General features: G+C 38.6%; 1 protein-coding gene across 1 annotated transcript in view; it reads left to right on the forward strand.

Moving 5' to 3' along the window:
- LOC140947068 (uncharacterized) overlaps nucleotides 1-22,821 on the forward strand; it is a 30,118-nt gene extending 7,297 nt beyond the window's left edge. Inside the window, exons 13-19 of the mRNA XM_073396154.1 lie at nucleotides 269-643; nucleotides 1,226-1,348; nucleotides 1,771-1,893; nucleotides 2,688-2,810; nucleotides 6,344-6,466; nucleotides 6,959-7,093; nucleotides 22,188-22,821. Of these exons, the coding sequence (XP_073252255.1) occupies nucleotides 269-643; nucleotides 1,226-1,348; nucleotides 1,771-1,893; nucleotides 2,688-2,810; nucleotides 6,344-6,466; nucleotides 6,959-7,093; nucleotides 22,188-22,552 (1,367 nt within the window). The 3' untranslated portion in view covers nucleotides 22,553-22,821. The remainder of the gene's footprint in view (nucleotides 1-268; nucleotides 644-1,225; nucleotides 1,349-1,770; nucleotides 1,894-2,687; nucleotides 2,811-6,343; nucleotides 6,467-6,958; nucleotides 7,094-22,187) is intronic.
- The last annotated feature ends 2,837 nt before the right edge of the window (nucleotides 22,822-25,658 follow it).

Below are 25,658 nucleotides of genomic sequence, written 5' to 3' on the forward strand. Positions count from 1 at the left end.
TTTGCTACTGATTATCCCCTGTAGAAAATGCTTTCAATTTAGGGTCGTCAGTTTGATTTTCCTCTTTTCCTCCTGCTAAGCGTATCGGCCGCACTAGGAGTTGGAATGATCTTTGTGAAGCTGCCTCGTCCCCAGTCGCTTGCGTTGCTTGCCTCCATTTTTCGCGCTTCTTGATTATTCCGTTCTCCCTACTAAACCTCGGTAAAGCCTGTCGACCAAATGCGTGGGAATTTCTAAACTGGACCGTCGTTTTATATCTTTATCACAGATATTTGCCAGCCGAGATGGAGTTATTTTGGGGGCTACTGTTACTTCACAAGTCGTACATGCGCCTCGTGGCTGACCGCTGAGTCAAACTGTTCCACAATGAGTTCCAATTTGGTAACGGTTCACAATCAAGAAGAAAATGTCTACATTCAACACCGTCACAACGGAGAGAGATCTTGGATTGGACTCAATGACCGAAGTGTGGAGGGCTCCTTTGTGTGGACAAACAAAGAAATAAGCAAATTTAGGTTCTGGGCCCCACAGCAACCGAACGACTGGAAAAACGAAGACTGTGTTCATACTCTTGGCGCCAGGCATGGTTACACTTGGAATGATGTGCCATGTACTAACTGTTACAACTACACTTGTTTTAAAGGTAATAAGCGTGGCACTATGAAGATTTATAACCGTATATATCTTAATCTTCACGTTCCAGATAGTGAATCTACTGAGTTAAAACTACGTTCAAAAAGGTCGAAACGCAATTACAGCATGTTAGGCAGATGGTTAAACAGATTGCATGAAAAGGAAGAGAGGGTGACACCAATCAGTTTCATATTAGAAACATAGGGAAACAAGTCTTAAACATTTGCATTAAAAAAATGTCCTTTAACCTAAAAATCGCCACAAAAGCCTGAAATCGGCGTAATCAAAAGAAGAACGAGAAAGCGTTCATACGTTGGAACCACGGGAAAAGTCGCGCTAAGTTCCGCTTACTTTTAACCCGGTTTTCTAAACACCTCTTTGCAAATTATTAACGAACATAAGTACATACGTTAACTCAGGGCACGCTTACGACCCTTTTTGCAAGTTCCCTTTTTTCAAACATTTTTTTTTTTGCCTTGCCAGTGTACGTCAATTACCCAACTACACCACAGTATATTCTTTTTAAACAAGCTTCATCAACTGAAAAAAGTCATATTGTTTGACAAGAAGCCTCTGTGTGCTTACTTTTTAGACTTGGATGAATGTACCACTGGTTCCCATTCCTGTGACGTCAATTCCATATGCCAGAATACCGTGGGTTCATACAAATGTTCGTGTAATGCTGGGTACACAGGAGATGGAAAACCTTGCAACGGTATTTGAGATACAGTTGATCCTCCATGTGCGACCACCTCTCCTAAGAGAACCATAAGTCGACATGGAACTACACATATCGTAACTTTGAAATTGCAAACAATAAATTGTTTTTCAAAGAGACGACCTCTTATTTTTTGATTTTTGTAAACGACACCTTCCCGTAAGCGACTCTAATCTTAAGGTTCTTAAACAAGACGACGAAACCATTGAAGGTGCAATGCTTGTGTGCAAAAGCTCAACACTGTCATGTCATTTTGGAAAAAAGCATAAAACCATATTTGTTAAAACATAAAAACAACAAACAAACAAGAAGAAAAAAAAAAATGGATACATTTACCTTAGCGACCAGATGTAAACCATCAGGTAGATTTAATATTAGTTATTCTAACGCGCTTTACGTAACTTACAATTCTCATGCAGATATCGACGAGTGTTCTACCAACTCTCACAGCTGTGGCGTTAATGCGGTTTGCAGTAATACTGTTGGATCTTACGCATGCGCATGTAAAGCAGGATTCACAGGCGATGGAAAAACATGCTCTGGTAAGCTGTTGCCGTGTTGTAAAACACGCTTGCAAAACGATGTGCGTGCCTGTATTTTCTAACGGCGGACGTACAACCTAAATGGTTCCAAATAATAGTTAAATAAAACTAGAAATATGTATCTGGCAAAATTTCACTAAACTCGGTGTTGCACAATTGTCAAGCCCAGCCGGTTAGAAACTGATTAGGTGACTAGGCTCTAATCTGTCGTTAGACCTGTGACTCCTTTCTCTCCTGTCTTCTTTTTTGTTTCATTATCCTATTTGATTTATAAATGCGTATTTTAAACCGTATTTAGCATTTTTTTGGCTAAACCTCAAATCAAAGATAGATTTTGGGGACGTTCAAGGTTTTTTCCGTAAAACCCAAACTGAAACGCACGTCCAACAAACATATCTTAACGAAATTGATTTATAGTATGCCAACTTAGCAAAAAGGGTACTTTGCTGTTATATTTAATAAAAATTCGCATTGAATCGTTATGCATTTCAGAAAGGAAATTTACTCCCTCGAATACTCCCTCTTACTATAGCTCGTTCTGCTATACAGCTAAGAGGAAGTCTCACCTATAAGCTATCTTGAGACGTCCTCGCCTTTTGAGATTATTTTCTTTCGAATTGTGTTTATTACGTGTAGTTTAATGTTTCCCCCTCCGTTTATATGTAAAAAACGCAAAAAAATCGGATTACCTATAGTAGTTAAGCAGGGTTAACGCATAAAGAAAATGAGAGTAAATGACCTTCAAGAGGTTGCTGCATCACTAAACAAGAAGGCTTCCTCACTTTTTTCGCCAGATGTCGACGAGTGCTCTACCAACTCTCACAGCTGTGACGTTAATGCGGTGTGTAGTAATACTGTTGGATCTTACGCATGCGCATGTACAGCAGGATTCACAGGGGATGGATTCACATGCACTGGTGAGCCGATTGAGTTTAATTTCGTTTGTATGATATGTTCGTTTTTAGATTGAACAGCAACGACAGCAATACGAGAGTCTTTTGTGCTCTCCTCGCTTTTTACAGTTAAAGTTTTGGTTTAGCAGGAGTTTAAATTAATTTTAGTACTGACTGTATGTAGTAAACAAATAGAAAAGCGGAGCCAAACATCCAGTTTATATCATCGGATACGTGGAACGATGATTGTTCAAACCTGCGATCATTTTTTTAGGCGTAATAATATACACTAAAAAAAACTACTCAATTCTGATTGGCTGAGAAAGGAGTGGAGTTCTTCTGTTACCCGAGTGCAAATTTGTAACACGAGTGCAGATTACAAATGGTTTCTGATTGGTTGACAACAAAAAAGAAACCACCAAGAACCAATCAGATTAGAACTGTTTTAACAACAAAATTTAAGAAAATGGCCATTATTATATTGTTTTCAGCAAACAACGATTTGATTTCATGTACGCAAAACAACAATAGAAAAGTTAAAAAAATATCCAAAAACTCAAACAAGGGGAAAAAGAACGTCTTTCTGGCTAAATGTATTGAAAATGCGGTGCTAAGAGAAAAACACTGTCGACAAAATCGAGGAAAATGAGCCAGAGAAACTAAACAAGCTCCTTATAACAGACTACGCTAAAGTAGAAATAAAGAACAAAAACGGTGGTAACCACACGCAAGTCATGACAGCTACACTTTTCAGGCATTTAAATGAACATGATAACAACAAAGACTTCAAGTCACGTCATTCTTTGTTGGGGGAGAAAGGTGTCCAGTTGCTCTCTTTAAGTCTTTTGTCGAGCAAAGACCTCTATTAAAACATCTATGCGATGGTCTGTTTCTTTCTACCTCAGTAGCAAACTAAACCGAAAATTTAAACGTCTGGTTCAAACTAAACCAATGTGCGAAAATACCATAACTAACATAATGAAAGTATCCGTAGCTGGTAGTACTAGCCTTAACGAAAGTGAGAAAAAAGTTTACGAATCATAGTGCAAGGAAACAACAGTCAGCAAACTGAAGAAAGCAAACCTTATATATTGTAAGTTCCGAATATATCGCCACTGTCACAGGCCACAGAGGTATAAATTTCCTCAACGACTACGCTGAAGCCGAGGAAGAAGGGCGACGATGACTCGATCTCTCTTGCAATATCCAAATGAATAATAAAAACCCCAGCGCTGAGAAAAAACAAATATTATATTTAATACTGACGGTAGTTTCCGGCATCACAACAACTGTGGCTCCACTCACCCATTGCTGGCATCGTCGAAAGAAAACAAATTTCCTCCTTCATTTTCGGGTTTTAATTCTCAAAAATTTCTCCATGAATCCAGCTACGATAGGGTCTTAGGAAAAGACTATCGGATATGATGAACAGAAGTTAAAAACTGAGCAAGTGTCTTTCATCTTTGGCTGCTCGAATTGTTCTCCTGATTTCAAAACGACAGTATACTTATGATTTGTAAACGCCGAGCTCTCATAATCGAGGATGAATTTAAAAACACTTACTTTAATTTGCTGATTATTCCGTGAACGGAATGAATCATAGAATGAAAAGAATATGACGTGAACTGCTTAAACTGCAATAACCACTGCCACGATCATGTCGTTGTTAATTTGCAATTGATTAAATTGCAATTACGGTCGAACCCCGCTATTTCGAACTCGGTTAATTCGAAGTCCCCGCTATTTCGAAGGAAGATCGGATTCCCTTGGATTTACCCTTATGTTTTCAGTCATTTACTATCAGCTATTTCGAACTCGGTTATTTCGAATTCCCCGCTATTTCGAACTCATCGTTCTTTCCCTACACCTTAAATCAACCCCGTTATTTCGAAACTTGTCAAAAACGGAGTACGTACATAAGAGCACAGCTGGAAACGTATTGCATTTTATTTGAGTTCGTGTTGCTCAAAACAAAAGAACATTCAAAGATTTTTCAATGCAACAGCGCCTGCTGATTTATCCGACATATAATTACTGTATTTTTATTTAATCAGTGTCTTTCTTCATACTGTACTGTATTTTATTAAAAGATGATTCATTGTTACGAATTTTACGCTTCCCCGGTTATCTCGAAACCCCACTATTTCGAACTTTTTTCCATTTCCCTTGGAACTTCGAAATAGCGGGGTCCAACTGTACCATGCACTGCGACGATCATATAATTATATCTTCATTTAAATTTGTATTTCCGCAGTTCACATCATCTTAAGTTTATTCTACGACAGATCAAGTATCTGTAATTATTATATATGTAATGAAATTTATCATCAACGTAATATGACCAGTAAATATTATCTGTTAAAAATTACTGGCAATTTGACTGGTGGGACAATTTTTCTCACAAGTAAGAATTATCGTATAACCAATCACAGGCCGCAGACGAAAATCTTCACTAATAAAAACATCGTATCGGTTTTCCCGCCTTTCACTATCCGCTTTCACTAATATAGTTACGTCCTCTTCGGGCACTTCAAGGATCACTCGAGGAATTTCCCGAAGGACAAAAAAGGAAAACACCAGAAAGAAAACTGAACAGAATATGGCTCTATTTAAGGAATTTCTAATGATAAAAGGCGAGTCGAGTGTTATTAGAAGAAATTTCCGAGACGAATTTATCATGCATTAGCGAATGAGAAGACAACGAAGATTATAAGTTCAGTTCATGGTATGATGTGATTACCAGATTTGAAAGGTATTCGAAGATAAAACCACGACAACAGCTTTATAAAAGACGTCGAGTTTGAAAAATCAGGAATGGCCTTTTGGTCAAAACAAAACGGACATGAAAGCGCAAGGCAAAGTCAACAAGCGGTGTCACTTTTCTCGGGCGCTGTAATTCAAGGAAGCCAATTCAGAACTGAATCCAACCAGCAGCTTGAATCAAGCCATAAGTTAGCAGTCCAAGAATCTTCTCCAAAGAGGCACAGACCATTTAAAGTATTAGATTCTGACTCTGATTAGTTGAATTACAAATCCATAAACATACGGCTTAATTTAAGCTTTTTTCTTGAAACTTTGTACATGCTTGTACTTGGTACGTTTTTACGGTTCTGGACGTGTTTAAACATTCTCACTGAACGTTCAAACTTGTAGTATTATGTGAGATATACCTTTTAAATATCTAGTTTTTACTTTTTCTTGGAGTTATCGAAAACAAATTTAAACATTTCAAAAACTGTTGAATCCTACAATGTCGATTAAGTAGTAAATATAATTATCGCTCCGCAATCGTTGTGTTTGTAGTGATTTTATCTCGCGATTGATAGTGTAAAAGTAAAACTTTGTTACATCTATCAGTACAAATAAACTAAACAAATTGCTTCCTGTTTGGTTCCTTTGGACGATCTTTATTCACTGGTTTTGAAGAATCACTTACTCGCCCGTATCTCGCTCTTTCGTTTGTGATTCTCCACAACTCGTGAATAAAAATCGATGCGCACTAACGAACCATGAAGTAATATCTATTTCTTATATTTCGAGTAATTTTATGTTCTCAGATGTCGACGAGTGTTCTACCAACGATCATAGCTGTGACGTCAACGCGGTCTGTGCCAATACTGTGGGATCGTACGCATGCGCGTGTAAAGCAGGATACACAGGAGATGGGAGGACTTGCAATGGTACGTTTGTTTGTTTTAAAAATGAGTCATTGTACAGCAATTGCTAAGCCCTAAGCCGAGCTACATAAAACCTACACTTAAGTAGTACTGTTTCAAAGATCTTAATGTCGATTGATTGATATTCTTGTGTATCATAGCATTGAAATTTATTATTGATTTAATGTTAGAAATGAGTTATATGTAAAAAGAAGCTCAAAAGCCTGCATATATCATGCCGTCGTGTGAAACATGTCTCAAGTTTATCTGGTTTTAAACCCACTATCCTCCATCTGTTTATATGCTTAATCAATCGCTGGACTTAGTTTCCAATAAGCATCTAATAGCTTTTTTTATAAATGCCGAAAACTGAATGTTTTTAATGTTCTTCCGTTATAAAAATAATGCTCTTAAAAATAGACACAATGCATCTAAATACTAAAATCAACTCTTACATGAAGCCTCGAAAACGTCAAAAATGTTTGATACATCAGCGCCCTGAATCTCCATTCGCAGATGTTGATGAATGCACCAGCGGTTTACACAGCTGTCACAAGCTCGCTTCATGTACAAACACCATTGGGTCCTACAGCTGTTCATGTCAACAGCATTTCAATGGAGACGGTAAAAACTGTCAGCACCCTGTGAGCGGTGAGTATAGTTTTCATTGGTCTGGGTTAGTTTAAAAAAGTTAAAAGAAATTCAGTGAAAGGGGAGCCCACTGAAAGCGTTTTTGTTCCTCGCATACTCCATTAAAAACAAGGACATTGGGTGTGGTTATAGGGCGCAAATTAACCCTTCACTGAGACGGGGGAGGGGGCAAATAGCACATAGGAGCTATTCTAGGCATCAAATTCCCTCAGGCACCCTTAATTGTCTATTTCCTTGCAACATTCCTTCCAACGACACAATTTTTTTTTCCAAATCTCCCAGCCAGCAGAAATTGGCCTGAAGAACAAATATTTTGAGGAACAGGTTTATTGGGTGCCCCTGATCATGTAAATCTCTCTGGGATGGGACAAAGTTAATTCGATTCACAGAGTCTGCATCGTCCAATATCGTATTGTATTCTCGTTTCATTTGGCTAAACGAATCAATCGCCCTGATCCGGGCTGAGACAGAAATGTACGATATTGTCCGCTTTTCGGGAACGGGCTTTTAGGAGTCAAATAAATTGGGCGAGAGCAAATTTCCAGGTGAACTTTGACCCGGGCCAAGACCTCGTTTATTTGTGGTGTGAAAACAGAGTCTATGCTGGTCTGCCGACCTTGTGACTGTACGTCCGGGAACTTGAATAAGACGAGCGTAAGAGAAAAGTCCAGAGGTGTTTATCTGCCAATAGGCTGAGTTTTCTGAGTTATTTGATGATATTTTGCTTGTAATTTCCGGTCATTATTTTACTTCATGTATATTTCTGTAAATTCGTGATATCTCAATAAACCTGATGAAGACTGGTATTGGCCAGTCGAAATATCGCAACTTAACTCTATTTCACGTTGTTTGATCAGTCCCTGCAAAAGTCTTCTTGCCTAACGTTTTCAATTTTATATATTTTGACTGATCACGATCTTATTGGATCCGACGTTGAGCAAGATTGTTCGTACACCGCTTTTGCAGTGTTTTTTTCTTTTTTTTTACCTTAGCTAAACATTTTGCTTGAGTTGAGCGTGAGACGATTATTCGTGGTTGTGGATCAGAGGGTGCTAATGGGGGTACCCAATTCTCAGTTAACTACTAATTTTTCAGCCAAATATCAGTTAACTAATATTTTTTGGGCCAATTCTCAGTTAACTACTAATTTCGGTTAGCTATTAACTTTCACTTTCCTACAGCGAATATTATTCCGTCATAACCCGAATTTTCTAAAATCAAGTTATATTTTTACATGAATTTACATAAACTCCGCCACTACTACAATTTATAAGTAACTAAAAATATAGAAAAGAACATACAATTATCTAACTGAAGTAGTAAAAATGGGTAAGGGATAGCTATTAAGACCCCTATTAAAAATAGATTAAGTCGTATAGCCATCAATATGACACCAGCCTCATAGATCGAGACGCACCAGTCATGATCTCGTACTGATCTTCCCGACCTGGTCATGCATGTCCTCCCATAAACTACTTCAAAATTACCTTCTTTGTCACTTTCGTTATCTGAAACAATCTCGTGTACTTATCCGGTTGCTGTATGCCCTGTGTCTTGTTGGGTCCTTGTTGCTGGCCTAAGTTTCAGTCCATTTTCAATCCTTCAATCCATTGCAACAGACGACGGGAAAAAATCAATGCTAAAATATACTCTTAAATAACGAAACTGGCAGGACCATTATTTTTGGAATTCAGTTGACGAAAAAAAAAAGTTTTAGCTTTTTAAAAAGATAGCACATAGCATGACATAGTACCGTGACGCTGGTGGTAAAAATCCTACTTTAGTTATCTTGAGTTGGTTCGCTTCTTATGATTCGTTGTCAAACAGGGCGAAAGTTCTCTATCCAGTCCCTTATCACAACTTTAACTTCTTTTGGTACTGTTTGCACCGATGGGAGAGACATAGTTGAAAGTGCTGACAGAGGCATGAAAGTATTTAACAAGGGACAATTCGATTTTTCTTGAGTGCAGCCCTTCGAATTTGTAGTTCTTTTGAAGCGATTCCTTCATTGTGTTTCCAAAGTCTTGGGCGTAGTTTAAAGCACTAAATGTTTTGTGTTGAAGTGAGAAACCGCGTGTAGGTTTTCCACCTGTGTTGTAAAAAGTTTTTTGTACCTCGATACAGACTTTGTCGACATTCTCTTTCGCGTCCCTGTGTTACCTTTTTTTTTTTACAGACGTACCTTTTTCGCGCGTATTTCAAAAGCGTCATAAAGATATCCAAGGGTTTTAATAAATGAACCTGTTTCAGAAAGATAGGTTTAAACACGATCTTAATAGTCTCGATAGTTAGAACTGCAACATCAGTTACAACAATGATTTTTCGTAAGTACAAATTACATGTACTTTAAAGAAAGATGTTTATTTCTTTGAGCCATCAAAAGATCTAATGCTTAGAGTTGGCTTTTTTCTTTGGGTGCGGTAATGTTTAACTTGCCGATCTTTTGGGTCCGTGAAAACAGTTCTTTCCTTTTACGAACACAATAATCTTGTTCGTTGAGTTGTCTACAACCAGCTGCTCTATGACTGACGCTTTCTGTTTGCCGGGTACTGCCCTGGTGCCTTTTGCGCATACTAGTATGTGTTTAACACTGGTCAAAAAGTGTTGGGGGGGGGGGGGGGGGGGCGGAGCATTTGGAAATGTGGTTGATAAAAAACACATGGCCCACCCCCTCCCTTCGGCGCAAAAATGACTACCTACCCCTAAAGCACGGTTGGAAATTCCATGACCCACCCCCTTTTTAATACATGGGTGTTTGGTTTCCTCTTAGGGACGGACCATTAGAAAAGTGATGGGGAGGGGGGGGGGGGGGATTTTCAGCTTGCACGACTTTTTTTTTTTTCACTCACTGTTAGTGCAGGAATTTGTTTTTCAGGTGAACTCCTCTGCACGAATTTTTTTTTTCAGACAAATATTTGAACAGTGAAATCTTGATTCATTATCTATGTTTTTGTGCTTTTTAAATTATTCTACACTCACAACAGATCAAAGGATACAGGCCACTTTAATGCAAAATCTTTTCGAAAATGTACACACAGTGAGAGAGGAGGAAGCCACTTGGAGTGGAGGGCTTCCCTTTGCATTTTTTCAGTCCGTGCCCTCTGGAATTCCTCTCCCACAGCCCATCACAATGATGCCATACTCCATTCAACAATGAAAACCATACTTTGTGGTTCTTAATTTTTGTTAAAAGTACCGGTGGCAGTGTTGCTGTTTATGTCGTTGACAGTTAAAGTTTTAACACTTAGGGACTGTGCAATAATTATCAGGAGGGGGGGGGGGGGGGGGGGCTGAAAAACTAGAGCTATATAGCAAAAACTTAGACAGTACCCCCTCCAAAACCAAAAAAAGTAGTTCTAACTCCCCTCTGTTATGTTAAAAATAACGTCGCACCTCCCCTCCCACCACCCACCCACACACACACACCCACCCCTCACCGCCACCATTACCACAGATGCCTTTAAGTAAATACCCTTTATATTGTCATGCGACTGTAAGCGTACGCTTACTTGTTGGATGTCGTCGTCTGGAAACACTGGTAAACTCAAAACTGGACTGAGCTGCCATCACAGCTTCAATAATGACAAACGTTATTATGTAACATCTAGTATCGAGAAGGATGTCGATCGCTTGATTGAACATTTAGACAAAGCATTTGCTAAGTACCGGGGTGCTTACCACACTGGCTCAAAATCTAAAACTTCTGATGCCAGAAAGAGAAAGGAGCAGAGAAAAAAAATCAAAGAACAGGAGATTGAACGCTTCAAATAACAGACGAAAAAGAGCTTGCATTATATTTAGATCCTTGGGAGGAGAGCCTGTTGAACTTTTGTTATGAGCCAGATATATATGGAATTCAGCAAATCGATTCAGTCGATGAAGAAACATTACTTTTATTCACATCAAAAACCGACAAAGCTTGTCTACGAGATCTGTTTGATTCCCATTGTTTTACGGGGGAAGCTGAAAAACAAGTTCACGATTTTTGCTTTACATAGGATCAGCTCAATTAATTAGAAGACGGGTTAGAATTGATCAGTTGTGAATTTGCTTTTTATTTTGATGGAATATTTTCAATAATCCTTTAACAGCTGTTCGTATTGATATTTGTTACAGTCTATCATGATGCCTGTATTGAGAATCTTTTATTGCGTTTAATTTTATTTACATTTCGAATGAGTGATTTTACTTTGAACCCCCCTCCCCCATATCTTGGCAGCAATTTTATGTAATGCCCTACCCCTCTAGTTTTTCAGCCCCCCCCCCCCCTCCTGATAATTATTGCACAGTCCCTTACTACTACGTGTGAATGCACTTCTTCATTGTATTATAGAATTCTTATTCTAGGCGGTAAGACCCATCCTCTATAAATAAGTTATAGAATATTTACAAAGCTACCAAATTCTAATATTTATTTATTACAAATTTTATTTTATTATTTTTATTATAATACAGTATACAGTGTATGTTGTAGGTACACTAGCTGCAATTTAAAACAAAAACAAGGCTCTAATTGTCTCCTTTCAATAAGAGGAAAGTGATTTTTGTTTATTCATATTGTGCCTGGTAATATTGTTGATTTCTGAAACTCAGACTTTCTGAAAGAAACTCAGACTTTATGAAAAAGTCACAATTGGACCTTCCTTCTGCATGAATTTTTTTTTCTTTACCTTCTTCTTTGCATGAATTTTTTTTCTTGGCATTTTCCCTTGCATGAATTTTTTTTCCCCACCCCCCCCCCCCCCCATCACTTTTCTAATGGTCCGTCCCTCAATAAAACCTTGTTCTGTGTTTGACAATAAAATTTGTTGATACACTTCTACAACCAATATCAAAATCACAGAAATCATACCTTTCACTGAAAAGACAAATGTGAAACACCGAACATTTCTTGTTTCGATGGACGTCATATGAGTCTTGATCGAGTCTTGACACAAATATACAGAAAAACGAGGGTATATTGAAATTGTCTGTCACAAAGCATATGAAAATTTCTACAAAGACAACTCATTCCCACACGTTACTTGTCGGAAATGCTAGGTTAATCCTCAAAGAAAATTTCTTCCACTTCAATGGAAAGCACTACTTACAAAACAATGGAACTGCAATGGGCACAAAGACAGCAGTTTTGATTCCTTTGCCAATATTTTCATGACATATATTGAAACAACAACTCTAAGCAAACCTGTCTTTAGAACAACAGTTTGGAAGTGCTACATACACGATATCTTTTCCCTATGGGACATGAGTAAACCAGACATCAAAGCCTTCATTGAAGAAGGAAACTTACATCATCCAACCATTGAATTCGAAACATTTGACACTGAGACTGCGTTTTTAGACATGGTTGTATACAAAGGCACCAGATTCAAGGAAAAATATATCCTTGATGCAAAGACACATTTTAAACAAACGGAAACCTTCTTGCACACACATTTCACCTCGTGTAACCCTCCAAATGTTAAAAAAGGATTTGTCAAAGGAGAAGCCTTGAGAGTCCTATCAAAAGACTCCTCAGAAACAACCTTTTAGGAAAATAATTCAAATTAAAAAAAAAAAAAAAAAAAAAGGTCGATGGACGGAGGCTACCAACAATCTTTGATAGAAAACCTACTATCAGAAATAAAATTCACAAAAGGGAGTCTAAGCTCCTAAAAAGAAAAAACAAGGACAAAAAAGAAATATTGCCATTCCTGACACAATACCAGCCCTCCAGTCTTCGGTATGAGGAAAAATACGAGTTAAAATGACTGAAAGATCTAATGTGAATACTATAAATAAACATATTAAAATACTAAAAAACTTATTCACCAAAATGTCGAAGTTTTTTAACTGAGAAATCACCAGACTAATCCAATTTCACTACTGATTATTCATCGATCCAAGAATAAGTTGGTGAAGTGATTCTTACGTGTGCCAGTCTGCCTCAATGACCGGTTTGCAATTCCGCAAAACTTAGTTTATATCAAACTCCCATTATGTGACACTCTCTTCGAACGTTTTCCCTCTTGCACGATTCAGAATAACTGTGGAAATTTCTTTTATTTGGATAGCCGTTTTGCGAAGGCAGGTAGACGCTTAGGGCCTGTTTACATGGAGGTGGGGGTCCCCATGTTAGTGAGGTGACCCGCTTAGGTAGGGTAACCCGCCTGTCCATACAATCTCTCATATGGTCACCGCCACCTATTATGTAAACTTGACCAAATTAAAATGAGAGATAATATGGACAGGCGGGTTACCCACCTACACGTGAACAGGTCTTTAAACTGTGTACTTGAGGTTGTACAATGTATTTACATAATTATATCTGACCAACCTTTGTTATTTAGGCTTTTTTTGTTTTTCCATTTTATTATTATTATTTTTTTTAGTTAAAAAGAGAAAACCGTTATTTAGCAATCCTATTGAAGTGCACTATTTAGTAACAGTATGTAAATAGTTCATCAGCCTACCCCATAAAATGGCTTTTCAGCTAACTTTACAATTACAATTTGATACTAAAAGCATAATTATCTATTTAACAATGTGTGAAATTTATTGGGAAAAAGAAAATGAAATGAGGAAATGACGCTTCTTCACTTCAGCCTTAGGCTGCTCGAGATTCTCTGCATTACCTAAAGATTCTGCAAAGTCATTCCATGACCGGCAGTGAATCTAAAGGAAGGCAGGCCTCCCTTGTTTCTGTTTCCGATATTACGAGAGTGCGCATCAACCATTTTCTTAAACCTGTTACAGATAAGGGGCGAGGCAAGTCCCTTAATATGTGTTAAATAAACTCGAATTTTTTAAGGCTTGTCAAAAAACCAAGGCACGCGTTTCATCACTGGTTAAAAAATCTTGCGCTTATTACGCTCGAATGTTAAACCAGTGATAAAACACTGCTGTTCGTGTTTTAAATATCACTAAACACGGAACGCTTTCAGACTACAAAAAGATTGTTTTCCCTTTTCCTACATTGAGATACGTACATTACCCTAGAATTAAACACCAAAAACCATTCCCCACCATATGACAATCAACTTGAACGAAATGGAATAAGAGTGATAAAAATTAATTTGAAACAGCGTGAATACACTTTTTTGTGGCGTTTTCGCTCCATGCCGTCGCAGTCGTGGTTGCTTAATATGCTCCTTATATGGAAAGAGACCGTGACTGATAGGGAGATCGGGTATGCCAGATATGGAGAATATGGACTCTACGCCTCCGACTGAGTTTAATAAACTCTGGAGGGGCTAAACTGTAACGTCACTGAAATTCGCAGTAGACTGCGAGATTAAAACCGCACCATTTGAAGAGAGAGTACCATGCCACTAGCGCGCAAGCTCAGAAAGAAAAAATTCTTTATAGGCGTTTGTTATTTTACGCTTTTCAGCCTGATCATTATGATAACAAGCTTCAAGCGTATCTGACACTTGCGCGAGCTTGTTTTTATAAAGGGTATATCTCCAGGAAGTCTAGTTAAGTCTACGGGTGCTTACCATTTGACAGAAAAATCCGGTTGGGGTGTCGAAAGCATAATGGTAAGCGATTTGCCAGTATACCATAGAAATGCCACATCCGTTAAGGTTTGAATCCAAAAAAAGGGCGAATTTGTGTCGCGTGAGTCTCGAACCGAGAAGGAAGCGAGAAATTAGTTAATGGTAAGCAACATTTCGTTTGGTTCGTACCAACCGGAATGAAAGGACTACATCAAAACATACTCAATTTTCGGTTGGAATTTTCGAAAAGTGACCTTACCATTTACCTTCCATCCGGGATTTCCCAAATTTTCCGTCAAATGGTTAGCACCCTAGTTCGCTGCTTTCCGTTATTTGCTCTATGAGATCCCTTGACACACACGGATCCGTGCAGAAGAAGAAATGAAATTGCATGAAACTGCAGGTAATAAAAATATCAAACAGGAATAGTTCAGACTTCCTTTTGAGTTCATGGGCATCCTAACTCAGGGGATTTTGAAACTCGACCTTGGTACCAAAGTTCCAAGGCAACCTCATAACAGTTACAAAGGTATAAAGTAAAAGTCTCTTATTACCGACACTACAACGTCTTTATAAGCTCTGTTTTTTTACAATCTGACTGAGTTAATTCTCGTGCGCTCATTGGCTAATTTATATCGACAATAAGAGGACAGACATAAAATTTTAATTTCTGCAAGATGAAACACCGTATATAACGGAGAGTTTCTAAAATTTACCTGCTTAATACGGACACCGTTTAATATGGACAAAGGACACTTTTTTGTGTCCCGAGGCACAAACTCGCATACATTGTTAACCCCTGCTATTTACGGACACTGTTTATCTGCGCCCTGTCTATTTTCCTTGTAACAATCACGTGCTAATTGTAGATATTGTACACTGTTCAAACAATGACAGATTTCATTGGGTTACAAACACAGTGGGATCTTTTAGCTGTTTATGTAACAATCCTTACACTGGAAATGGCAGAACTTGCAATCAACCATCAGGTAATCAACTCGCCGAATATTAGGAAGATGTCCATTTACTAGACCTCTAGTATCCCGGCGTAGGGATCGTCGTTACGTCCGGTAGGTTTGTCCCAATACTCATTTCGTGACCTACGTGACTAAACCAGCCTTCAACAAATGTTTGAGTCTCTCACTCTATCTGGATTTTGTCTTGCAACCTCTTGTGTTAGGGAATATTTGAAGACCGACAGCGGTCTAGCGATTAACGGACTATGATTCTTATAGACATCACTTCTTTTGACTGCGAGAGCTTTAAGATAATGGTAGTTTCTTGGTGTTGCGGAGACGAAAACTTAGTAAACAATTCGTACAACACAAAACAAAAGCGAACTAACATTAAATAGTTTCTGCAACACCAAGGAACAATGCACCCAAGATAACATATACTAGAGAGTTCAGTACCCCATAGAAAAGTGTAAGAAAACGACTTTTAGTCGCCACCTGAGCAAGTAAGAGGAACTGAAACGTTGCGACAAGGAACCCATTAGTTGCCATAAACTGATCAAATGGACTCATGATCAGAGGCCAACTTAAAACCTTGAGCATCATCAAAGGGTTCTAGGTCCAATTTTTTACAAGAGATAAAGAAGCTTCACAATAAGAAACATATGAAAACGGAGCGCTGTAAATCCGTTGCACAAGGCGAATAGTACTGGTGTGCTACATACTTGAAAGATTTAACTAGCAGAAATCACTTTGTCGTTAGACCCTTCTCTCTAAAATGTGCGCCTGCACAATCTTGTGTCAGTTTCAATCAAGTGATCATTCAACTTTGCCTCTATACTTATCAGTTTGGGGTTTCGTAACTGAACCGACGCAACGAAGTGAAATAATCTTGTTTCTTCTCTATTATTATTTATTCAAAATATTTCACCGTTTCTGATTGTCTCCATTCCCATCGCTAAATCCTCACAACCAGCACACGGTTACTATATTTGGAAGCCGATGTAGGCAGTACCCAATCGATGGCATGCTCCTCCTCGATCTGCATTATTCTTCGCATGTTACTCAGACTCATTCAATAACTGTTAAATATATGAAATATTTGTGACTCAAGAAGGTTCTCAATAGAAGAGGAAAACTATGAACTTGTTTCCGCCATGTTAAGGCGGGGAGTCGAAAAATCACCCACATTGATCACGTGGAGCGAGCCATTACATTATTCACGATATATGCACTATTACTTTCAATCCGGAGAATTGATTTCTCTAATTTTGCCGATCAACTGCGAATGCGGTCAACTTTAATCATCGAGACCCAACTGTTGTCTAACGAAAAGTTCAGAAATAAAGAGTCTCAGAGAATGTTTCCCTAAATCTTAATTTACTAGTTAGTATCTTTTTATCGTTGTTAATATCTTTTTCTCTTAGCATCTTGTGTTTGGATTTTATTTTTGTTCATTCACGGTCCCGTTTGAAAGAAATTCAGTTTGCTACATCCGCTTTCCTTTCCCTTACAGCGTATTTTATTTCGCTCTTCCTTCCCTTTACCCTTGTTTACTAATTCTGTTCCAATTTGCTTTACGACCTTTTGCCAAAAACGCCAAACGAAGATAAATGCGACTTCAATTATTAATGTATTCGTACCGTGCGCAAGTCAGTTTTTTTACATTAGGAGCTTTTACAATAGAGAGCCACCACGTAAAGGAACGAGAACGTCATAAAAATCATAGATTTAGATTAGCGACTTTGCCAGTTTACCATGTCTCTTGGGGAGGGGCTTTTAATTCGGTCTGAGGAAAAATACGAGTTAAAATGACTGAAACATTTATTGTAAATACTAATAAACATAAAATGTTATGTACTATCCCCGGTCATCCTAATTTGCAACAAAATTAAAAATTATTTGCGAAAACTTATTCACAAAAATGTCGAAGTTTTTAACTGAGAAATCACCAGACTAATCCAATTTCACGACTGTTTATTCATCGAGCCAAGAATAAGTTGGTGAGGTGAGACGCAAACAATTCTTACATGTACCAGTCACTGACCGGTTTGCAATTCCGCAAAACTTAATTTAAATTAATTCCCATTATGTCGCGTCGCATCGCAGTTAGATGTAGTGACACTCTCTTCGAACGTTTTTCCCTCTTGTACGATTCAGAATAACTGTGGAAATTTCTTTAATTTGGATAGCCGTTTTGCGAAGGTAGTAGACGCTTAGGGCCTGTTTACATGGAGGTGGCGGTCCCCAGGTAGGTGAGGTGACCCGCTTAGGTAGGGTAACCCGCCTGTCTTTACAATCTTTCATATGGTCACCCCCACCAATCATGTAAACTTGATCAAATTAAAATGAGAGATTGTATGAACAGGCGGGTTACCCACCTACAGGTGAACATTACAGGTCTTTAAAATGTGTACTTGTGGTTGCACGGTGTATTTTTATAATCATATCTGACCAACCTTTGTTATTTTGACTGCTTTTGTGTTCCGATCTTATTATTATTTTTTTTTTTTAATTGAAAGGAGAAAACCGTTATTTAGCAATCCTATCGAAATGAAATATTAAGTAATACTAATAATTTATCAGCCGACCCCAATAAAATGACTTTTCGGTCAACTTTACAATTGCAATTTGATAATTAAAAGCATAATTATCTACTTTACAACATGTGAAATTTATTAGGAAAAAATGAAAAAAGGAAATAATGCTTCTTCACTTCAGCCTTAAGCTGATTGAGATTCGCTATATTACCTTAAGATTCGGGATAGTCATTCCAGAGGCGGGCTGCTCATGGCCGCTGAACAGCAGTGAATCGAAAGGAAGGCATGTCTAACTTGTTTCTGTTTCCAATATTACGAGAGTGCACATCGCCCATATTCATTAACCTATTACAGAGAAGGGACGGGGCAAGTCCCTTAATATATGTTAAATAAACTCGAATTTTTTTAAGGCTTGTCAAAAAACGCAAGGCACGCGTTTTATCACTGGTTAAAAAATCTCTCGCTTATTACCCTCAAATGTTAAACCAAAGATAACACTGATGTTCGTGTTTTAAACTTAACTAAACACGGAACGCTTTCAGACTAGATCTAGAAAGCCATTGTTTGCTTTTTCTACATTCAGATACATTACAATAGAATTAAACACCAAAAAACATTCACCAACTTGGTGAATTTGAGAATTAACTTGAACGAAATGGAATAAGAGTGATAAAAATTAATTTGAGACAGCGTGAATACACTTTTTTGTGGCGTTTTCGCTCCATGCCGTCGCAGTGGTGGTTGCTTAATGTGCGCCTTATATGGAAAGAGACTGTGACTGATAGGGAGATCGGGTATGCCAAATATGGAGAATATGGACTCTACGCCTCCGACTGAGTTTAATAACCTCTGGAGGGGCTAAACTGTAAAGTCACTGAAATTCGCACTAGACTGCGAGATTAAAACCACACGGAGCATCATGCCGCTAGCACGCAAGCTCAGAAAGGAAAAAACTTTATAGGCGTTTGTTATTTTGCGCTTTTCAGCCTGATCATTATGTTTACAAGCTTCAAGCGTATCTGACACTTGCGCAAGCTTGTTTTTTAAAGGGTATATCTCCAGGAAGTCTAGTTATTTGCTCTATGAGATCCCTTGACGCACACGGATCCGTGCAGAAGAAGAAAATGAAATTTCTTGAAATTGCAGGCAATGAAAAAATAAAAAAGGAATAGTTCATACTTCCTTTTGAGTTCATGAGCATCCTAACTCAAGGGTTTTTGAACCTCGACCTTGCTGCCAATGTTCCAAGGCAACCTTATAGCACAAGACCACTCAGTAAGATTTTTTGTTTTGTTTTACAGTTACAAAGGTATAAAGTAAAAGTATTTTATTACCGACACTACAAAGCGCGGGATTTGTGAGTTCCCTTAGATAGCCACATTTTCATAAACTAACTGAGTTATTCCTCGCTAGCTGATTGGCTATGATTTCTATCAATAAGAAGCAGGACAGACATAAAATTTTAATTTATGCAAGGCGGAACAACCGCTTAATACGGACACCCGTATATAACGGACAGTTTCTAAAATTTACCCTTTTAATACGGACACCGGTTAATACGGACACAATGGACAATTTTCTGTGTCCTGAGGCACAAACTCTGTCAACCCTGCTATTTACGGGCACTGGCTATCTGCGTACCGTCTATTTTCCTTGTCACAATCACGTGCTATTTGTAGATATTTTACACTGTCCAAACAATGACAGATTTCTGGGTTTAAGTAGCAGAATAGCGTGATATGTTTGATTTTAAATCAGTCTTTCTTTTCGTGTACTATATAGCCATTTAATAATTACTACTCAAGTTTTACTTCCTTGGCGTTTCGGCGCAGTCATTGTTCCTACCCTTCTTCCTCTTTTTCATAGTCTTTACATCAATACAAGATGTTTCGCGGACGTTTTTACGGAGAGCCCACTTAATACGGCCATCCGCACATGATACGGACACCATGGCATGTCCCCTAATGTGTCCGTATTAACCGGGTTCTACTGTTAGTAGTTTCTTTTTGAAAGGCAAAATGTTTTTTACTGATCCTTTTTCCAAACTTTTGTTAAAGTAAAAAGCAAATTGACGCCAGGTCCGCAGCAACATTGTCAAATTTTCTAATAGATTCACTCCCCTGGGGCTAGCGCTCGTGGACCCACAACACTTTGACAATGTCATGATGCGATGTTATGATCAATAAGAGAGTGACGGACGATAAAGAAACTAGCGTCAATGTGATGAAATGAAGCAATTTTAGTGCATAAAGCTAGAAATACGTTTTCGCAAAAATCTCGCGAAGCTAACGGGGTCAGCAGTGAGAATAAACAGTAAAAAGCCAAAGGGTAAAAAAACGATGAAAGAAAAAAAAAATGGAAGTAGACACGCCGGGGTTGGAACCCAGCTGCACCCCAACTTCCTCCAGCGAAAAAGTGCGGCCTCTGACCACCGGGCCATGCGACCACTGTGCCCATGACTCATCATAATTAATAGTGTTGAAGTATTTTCCTCTGCCATTCACACTGTTTGAACCTTATGGAGCGGTATTTATCATGAATTCAAAGATACATTTGAAGAAAAATAGCTCAAACGAGTATTTCAAAACCATTTCGCATTATTTCCGCGTTTATTCACTCTCGGGCTTTAAAGAATACGACATCTTATTCCTTTTAATGTATTAATTAATGTTTACGACAGTTTAATTCAACCGCATTTTGATTACTGTAATGTCGTATGGAGCAACTGCGGCATTGGTCTTTCCGATAAGCTGCAGAGGCTCCAAAATCGTGCAGCCCGTATTCTAATGTCCGCTAATTCTGATTGTAATGTGGACGATTTGTTCCTGGCACTGGGTTGGCGTAAGCTTAAACACCAAAGACAAGTATCGACGGCTATTATGATGTATAAAACCGTACATGGGATGACTCCCGACTATCTAACATCTAAATTTGTATCTCGTGACGAAATAACTTCTTATCGATTGAGGAATACTGAAAATAAATTAGTCCTTTTACTGCCCCGTACCAATTATTTAAAGAAAAGTTTCTCCTATAGCGGAGCTAAGCTGTGGAACAGCCTATCCCATGATTTAAGATCTGCAGATTCTTTACATGATTTTAAACGCAAACTGTGTCGCAACAGTTTTGAATGAGATCATACATTAATACAGTTTTACACGGCATCCTTGAAAAGCAGCTTTTATTTGTATAGCTAGGTAGTTAAAATTTTATGAATATATTTTAATCCGAGTTAGTTTAGTTAGGTATAATAGATCTTAGATTTTTTTTTTTTTTTGTACATGCTGAAGGAATCTTGACCGTGTTTAAATAAAGTTATCTATCTATCTATCTAAAGAAGCCGCTCGATTAACGGAGTGGTCTTCTTCTTTGCTTCTCTCGCTGAAGTTCAGGTCACCGTTCTTTCGGTGTTAAACCTTCTACGGCAAGGACTTCCACTTGTCCAATTGGGCACTGCTGTGTTTGCAGCCCGCTGTTATTTACCTCAGAATTACTTTGCCATTCGCCAGCGAACAATAAACAGAGGATGAATAAGAAGTCGCTGGCCGTGTTGCCTGGAAACCCAAAATGCACGATGACGTGTATTTGACGTCTTTATTATTTGTTTATGGCTTGTTGCTAGGCAACTGCGGATACCAAACCGATAGAAAGATTTATGACCAAAGCGAAATCGCAGCTCGCTTGCGATCCTCGCGTAATCCGCGCGCGCTGCGCGCGCGACAAAATTATACACTCGCTCCGCGAGAATTATTATTTAACCTACTATTTCCCTACTTCATCGTATGTAGCAGAGATCACTCATCCATTTGCAATGGCAGATCGAAGCATCTAAAGAATGCCCACAGATATATTTGTCTCCCTCTCCCATGTTATTGCTTAACCTCGCTCTGTATATCTACCAGTGTGAAAGCCAGTAACCAATCCTCAATTACTCGTATGTAGACAATTATCGCCACAGTGGGGCCGGTACTGGGGATCTTACAGGACGTGAAAATTACCCACTTTGAGCCTGTTTATGTACAGTAGATAACACTTCTGGAAACAATAAATTACAAAAACTATCAAAATATTCAATGATTTTCTAACTTTTTAAAAGTTAAATCATTATTTTTTTATATATCAGACTGTCAGAATTACGGAAGCCTTGACAGTTATACCAGAAAGATTACGTACTCTGGTTACACTAGTTATTGTGACAGCGGAATCGGACCTGGTTGGTTCCGTTTCGAGGGGTCAGCCGGTACAAGAATGCCAACTTCATGTCCACCTTATAACAGATGTGGCACATGTGCAACCGGCTGGTTGAATGGTGGACACCCCACAGTAGCAGACGGTCAGGTCACTAGGACGGTGTGTTTTCACTGGTCATCAAGCTGCTGTTATTGGACATCAAACATCAAAGTGAGAAATTGTGGTTCATATTATGTGTACTATCTTAGTGGTACACCTGGTGGTGGTTGCTATCTCCGTTATTGTAGCACTAACTAAATACAAGAGGCAAGTAAAGTATTACATGATGCTATCAAAAAAAAAGGGAAAAAAAGGACTTCAATATTTGAATTTCTATTATAACTTAAGCAAACGGAGAAAAAAAACTATATAGCACTATATAACTCAACGTACTACTCGAGTTAACAAGCAAGAACAGTTTTCTTTAAACTTAAAAAGAGGATATTAAATTTTGTTTTAAGTTGTTTTGAAGATGAAGTAAGAAATACAATTTTAGTAATAGAAGTTACCAGGAAGACAAACTAGGTGAAATAACACATTTAATTAGCAATACAGGTTTCTGTGTCATTTGTCACTGTAATCATAAATATACACTGAGTCCAAGAACGCCATGTAGTTGCTAAATAAACCGCGATGGACAGATGTTTTACTAGTTAGGAAAAGATGTACCGGGAAGTGCGGGATATATATGAATCTGCTTACTTGTTTTAATATTGATAGGTATAGGGATGCACTCTGTAAAATCGGAAACGAACTGCATAGCAACTATAGGTACAGTCACTCTCGTCTTGCACGCACATCGGCAGTACGAACAGCAGCTAAATCCCCTTTCTAAATCCCCTTTCTACTGCAGACTCTAGGACACTAGCTATAGCCCCGCGGTCCCGATGGGGACTGCACTAGGTTGGGCAATTATTGGATTAGGATTAGAGTTTTTTTGAGAAATAAACGTACAATTTAGTGAAATACCTGTCACATGTGTTTGTTCTCATTTAGTATGACAATAGGCTATTGGCAAGTTGGGGTCATTTTACTCACGACCAGAATCTCAGGATTACAAGGATTACATAAAAGAGCCCTCTACCGACTGAGCTAAATCCAGGCCAGACGGTGAAGTTTTACTGTGTGAATCAAGTGTACAAGTCACACTCGTACACGAAAAGTCAATTGTATACTTGCGCGTGCTGAAAGTGATAAACCCAACGAACTGACTCTAGAAAGAAGCTTTAGATTAATTAGGAAACAGAGAAAAATTGTTTGACCCCTGCGCGAGATTTTTAACAGGCTGTCATTCTAAGAAGAGGGTTCTCAATAGGTTTTTCGGGGTACGTGATTTCCCTCATTTGAAGCTCGGGACTCGGGACTTTACTGTGTGAATCAAGTGTACAAGTCACACTAGTACGAAGGACACGAAAAGTCAATTGTATACTTGCGCGTGCTGAAAGTGAGAAACCCAACGAATTGACTCTAGAAAGAAACTTGAGATAACTTAGGAAACAAAGAAAAAGTTTTTGACGCCTGCGAGATTTTTAAGGGGCTGTCATGCTAAGAAGAGGGTCCTCAATAGGTTTTTCAGGATACGTGATTTCCCTCATTTGAAGCTCGGGATTCGGGACTTTAAAGCAAAATCAGAGCGAGATTTGGGATTGAAAGTATGCGCGGGAGGTGGGATGCCAAAAATAACCCTCGGGATTACGGGATTGCATGAAGTTTTGGGTCGGGATTACGGGAGTGAAAAACTCTATTGGGGACCCTCTGAGAATGAAAGCCTGCTTTCTCCGGGTCTCCATTACAGATCCTCCTTCGCTAGCCGTTTTGGAAAACTTCATCTTAACTCACATCTTTCTTACCCAATGCTTCCCAATACTCCTGCCATATAAAACACCGCAAAGTTTACACAGCTGTTACACAGCTGAATTTTAGTCGATTTCCTGTAGTATACTAACACCCCTCTGGCCTTTCAGAGCCTTACCTTATTGAGATCTCCTTGAATTCAAAGCCATCTTCATTGCTAATAACGCTGCCCAAATAAATAAAAAAATAAAAGTCATTAATGAATTCCAGTTTCGCCGGATATCTGGGCTGAGAACATTGCCCCGTAGCCCAATGTAAGGGAATCCAGGACAATCCTGGATTCTGAATTCCACGTCGTGGATCCCCGATTCCAATCGTTAGTGGCATTCCAGATATCCTTGAGCTACATTCCGGATTCCAAAGCCTAGGATCCAAATTCCGCAAGCAAAATTTCCAGGATTCCAGATACCATTAGCAAAAATATTTCAGGGATTCCGGATTTGGATTCTCTTGCATAGCCCGAGCCTTGGGCTCGTGGCAAATCCGATTACTGTCCCCTCGGAGGGAGGGGGGGAGGAAACTCCTGAAAATGCTTGGTGGGGGTATGCCGCCCGGTTCTCCAAATCTTGACCCTATTTCAGACCAAAAAATGTAATTTTCCATACCCCTTTTCAGACCTAGCCTTTACGCAGAAAGTTATGTTATAATTACATAGATTAGAGCGAAAACAAAAAAATTATTCAAATCCACTCCGTAGTTCCCTCGAAAACCATACCCGATCCCTGACCAAAATGGGCAAAGCGTATACCCGTTTTCATACCAAAACGACCCAAAATCCCTGCCCGATGGGGTTGCAGAATCCTATCTAGCTTATATATTCCCCCCCCCCCCCCGTTACTGTCTTTTTCATCTTAATGAGCACGATTTCTCGAGAGTATAGCCAACTTATCGTCACTTTAAGATGAGTAAAGAAGGTCCAACTGTATACAAAACTCCTATGTTGACTTGTTTCTCAGAGACAGAAGATTCAACCATTCAACACAGTCTTGCTCCTCTTGCGTATTGCGAGGAATGATTTTGGTAAATTTGGTTTGCAGTAAGACCCGGCAGACACTTACAGATTATCTTACATTTGCAGATAAAAAATGTTATACCTCTCACAGTGGGTGGAAATTCTAGTCATATCAAATGTGTTTTAGAGCCGAGCTGATTCTCTAATGCAACAACATTGACAATCTGAAATGTAAATCCACAAAGTGGACCAGGATGTCATATGCTGAATTCATTGCATTGTCTGCTTTTATTCCGGGAAGCGCAAGAATCAAGGCAGTCGACTAGTCAAGGAGAACAAAAGACCCTTGATAAAAGCTATCAATACAAATTTAATGGTTGGAAAAGTTTTTTGTTAAAGGAAAGGAATCGAAACGGTAAAGAAAATCCATTATATACTTTTTCATACGTTTCATAAATGATCCTTGGGTTCGGATGATCGGCGTAACCCATCTCACGTATTGACATAAATAATTGGTTGATTGATTTCTTTATTTCTTGATATCATTTTGGGAAAGAT

The sequence above is a fragment of the Porites lutea genome, chromosome 8, assembly GCF_958299795.1.
Source record: "Porites lutea chromosome 8, jaPorLute2.1, whole genome shotgun sequence".
Lineage (NCBI taxonomy): Eukaryota > Metazoa > Cnidaria > Anthozoa > Scleractinia > Poritidae > Porites > Porites lutea.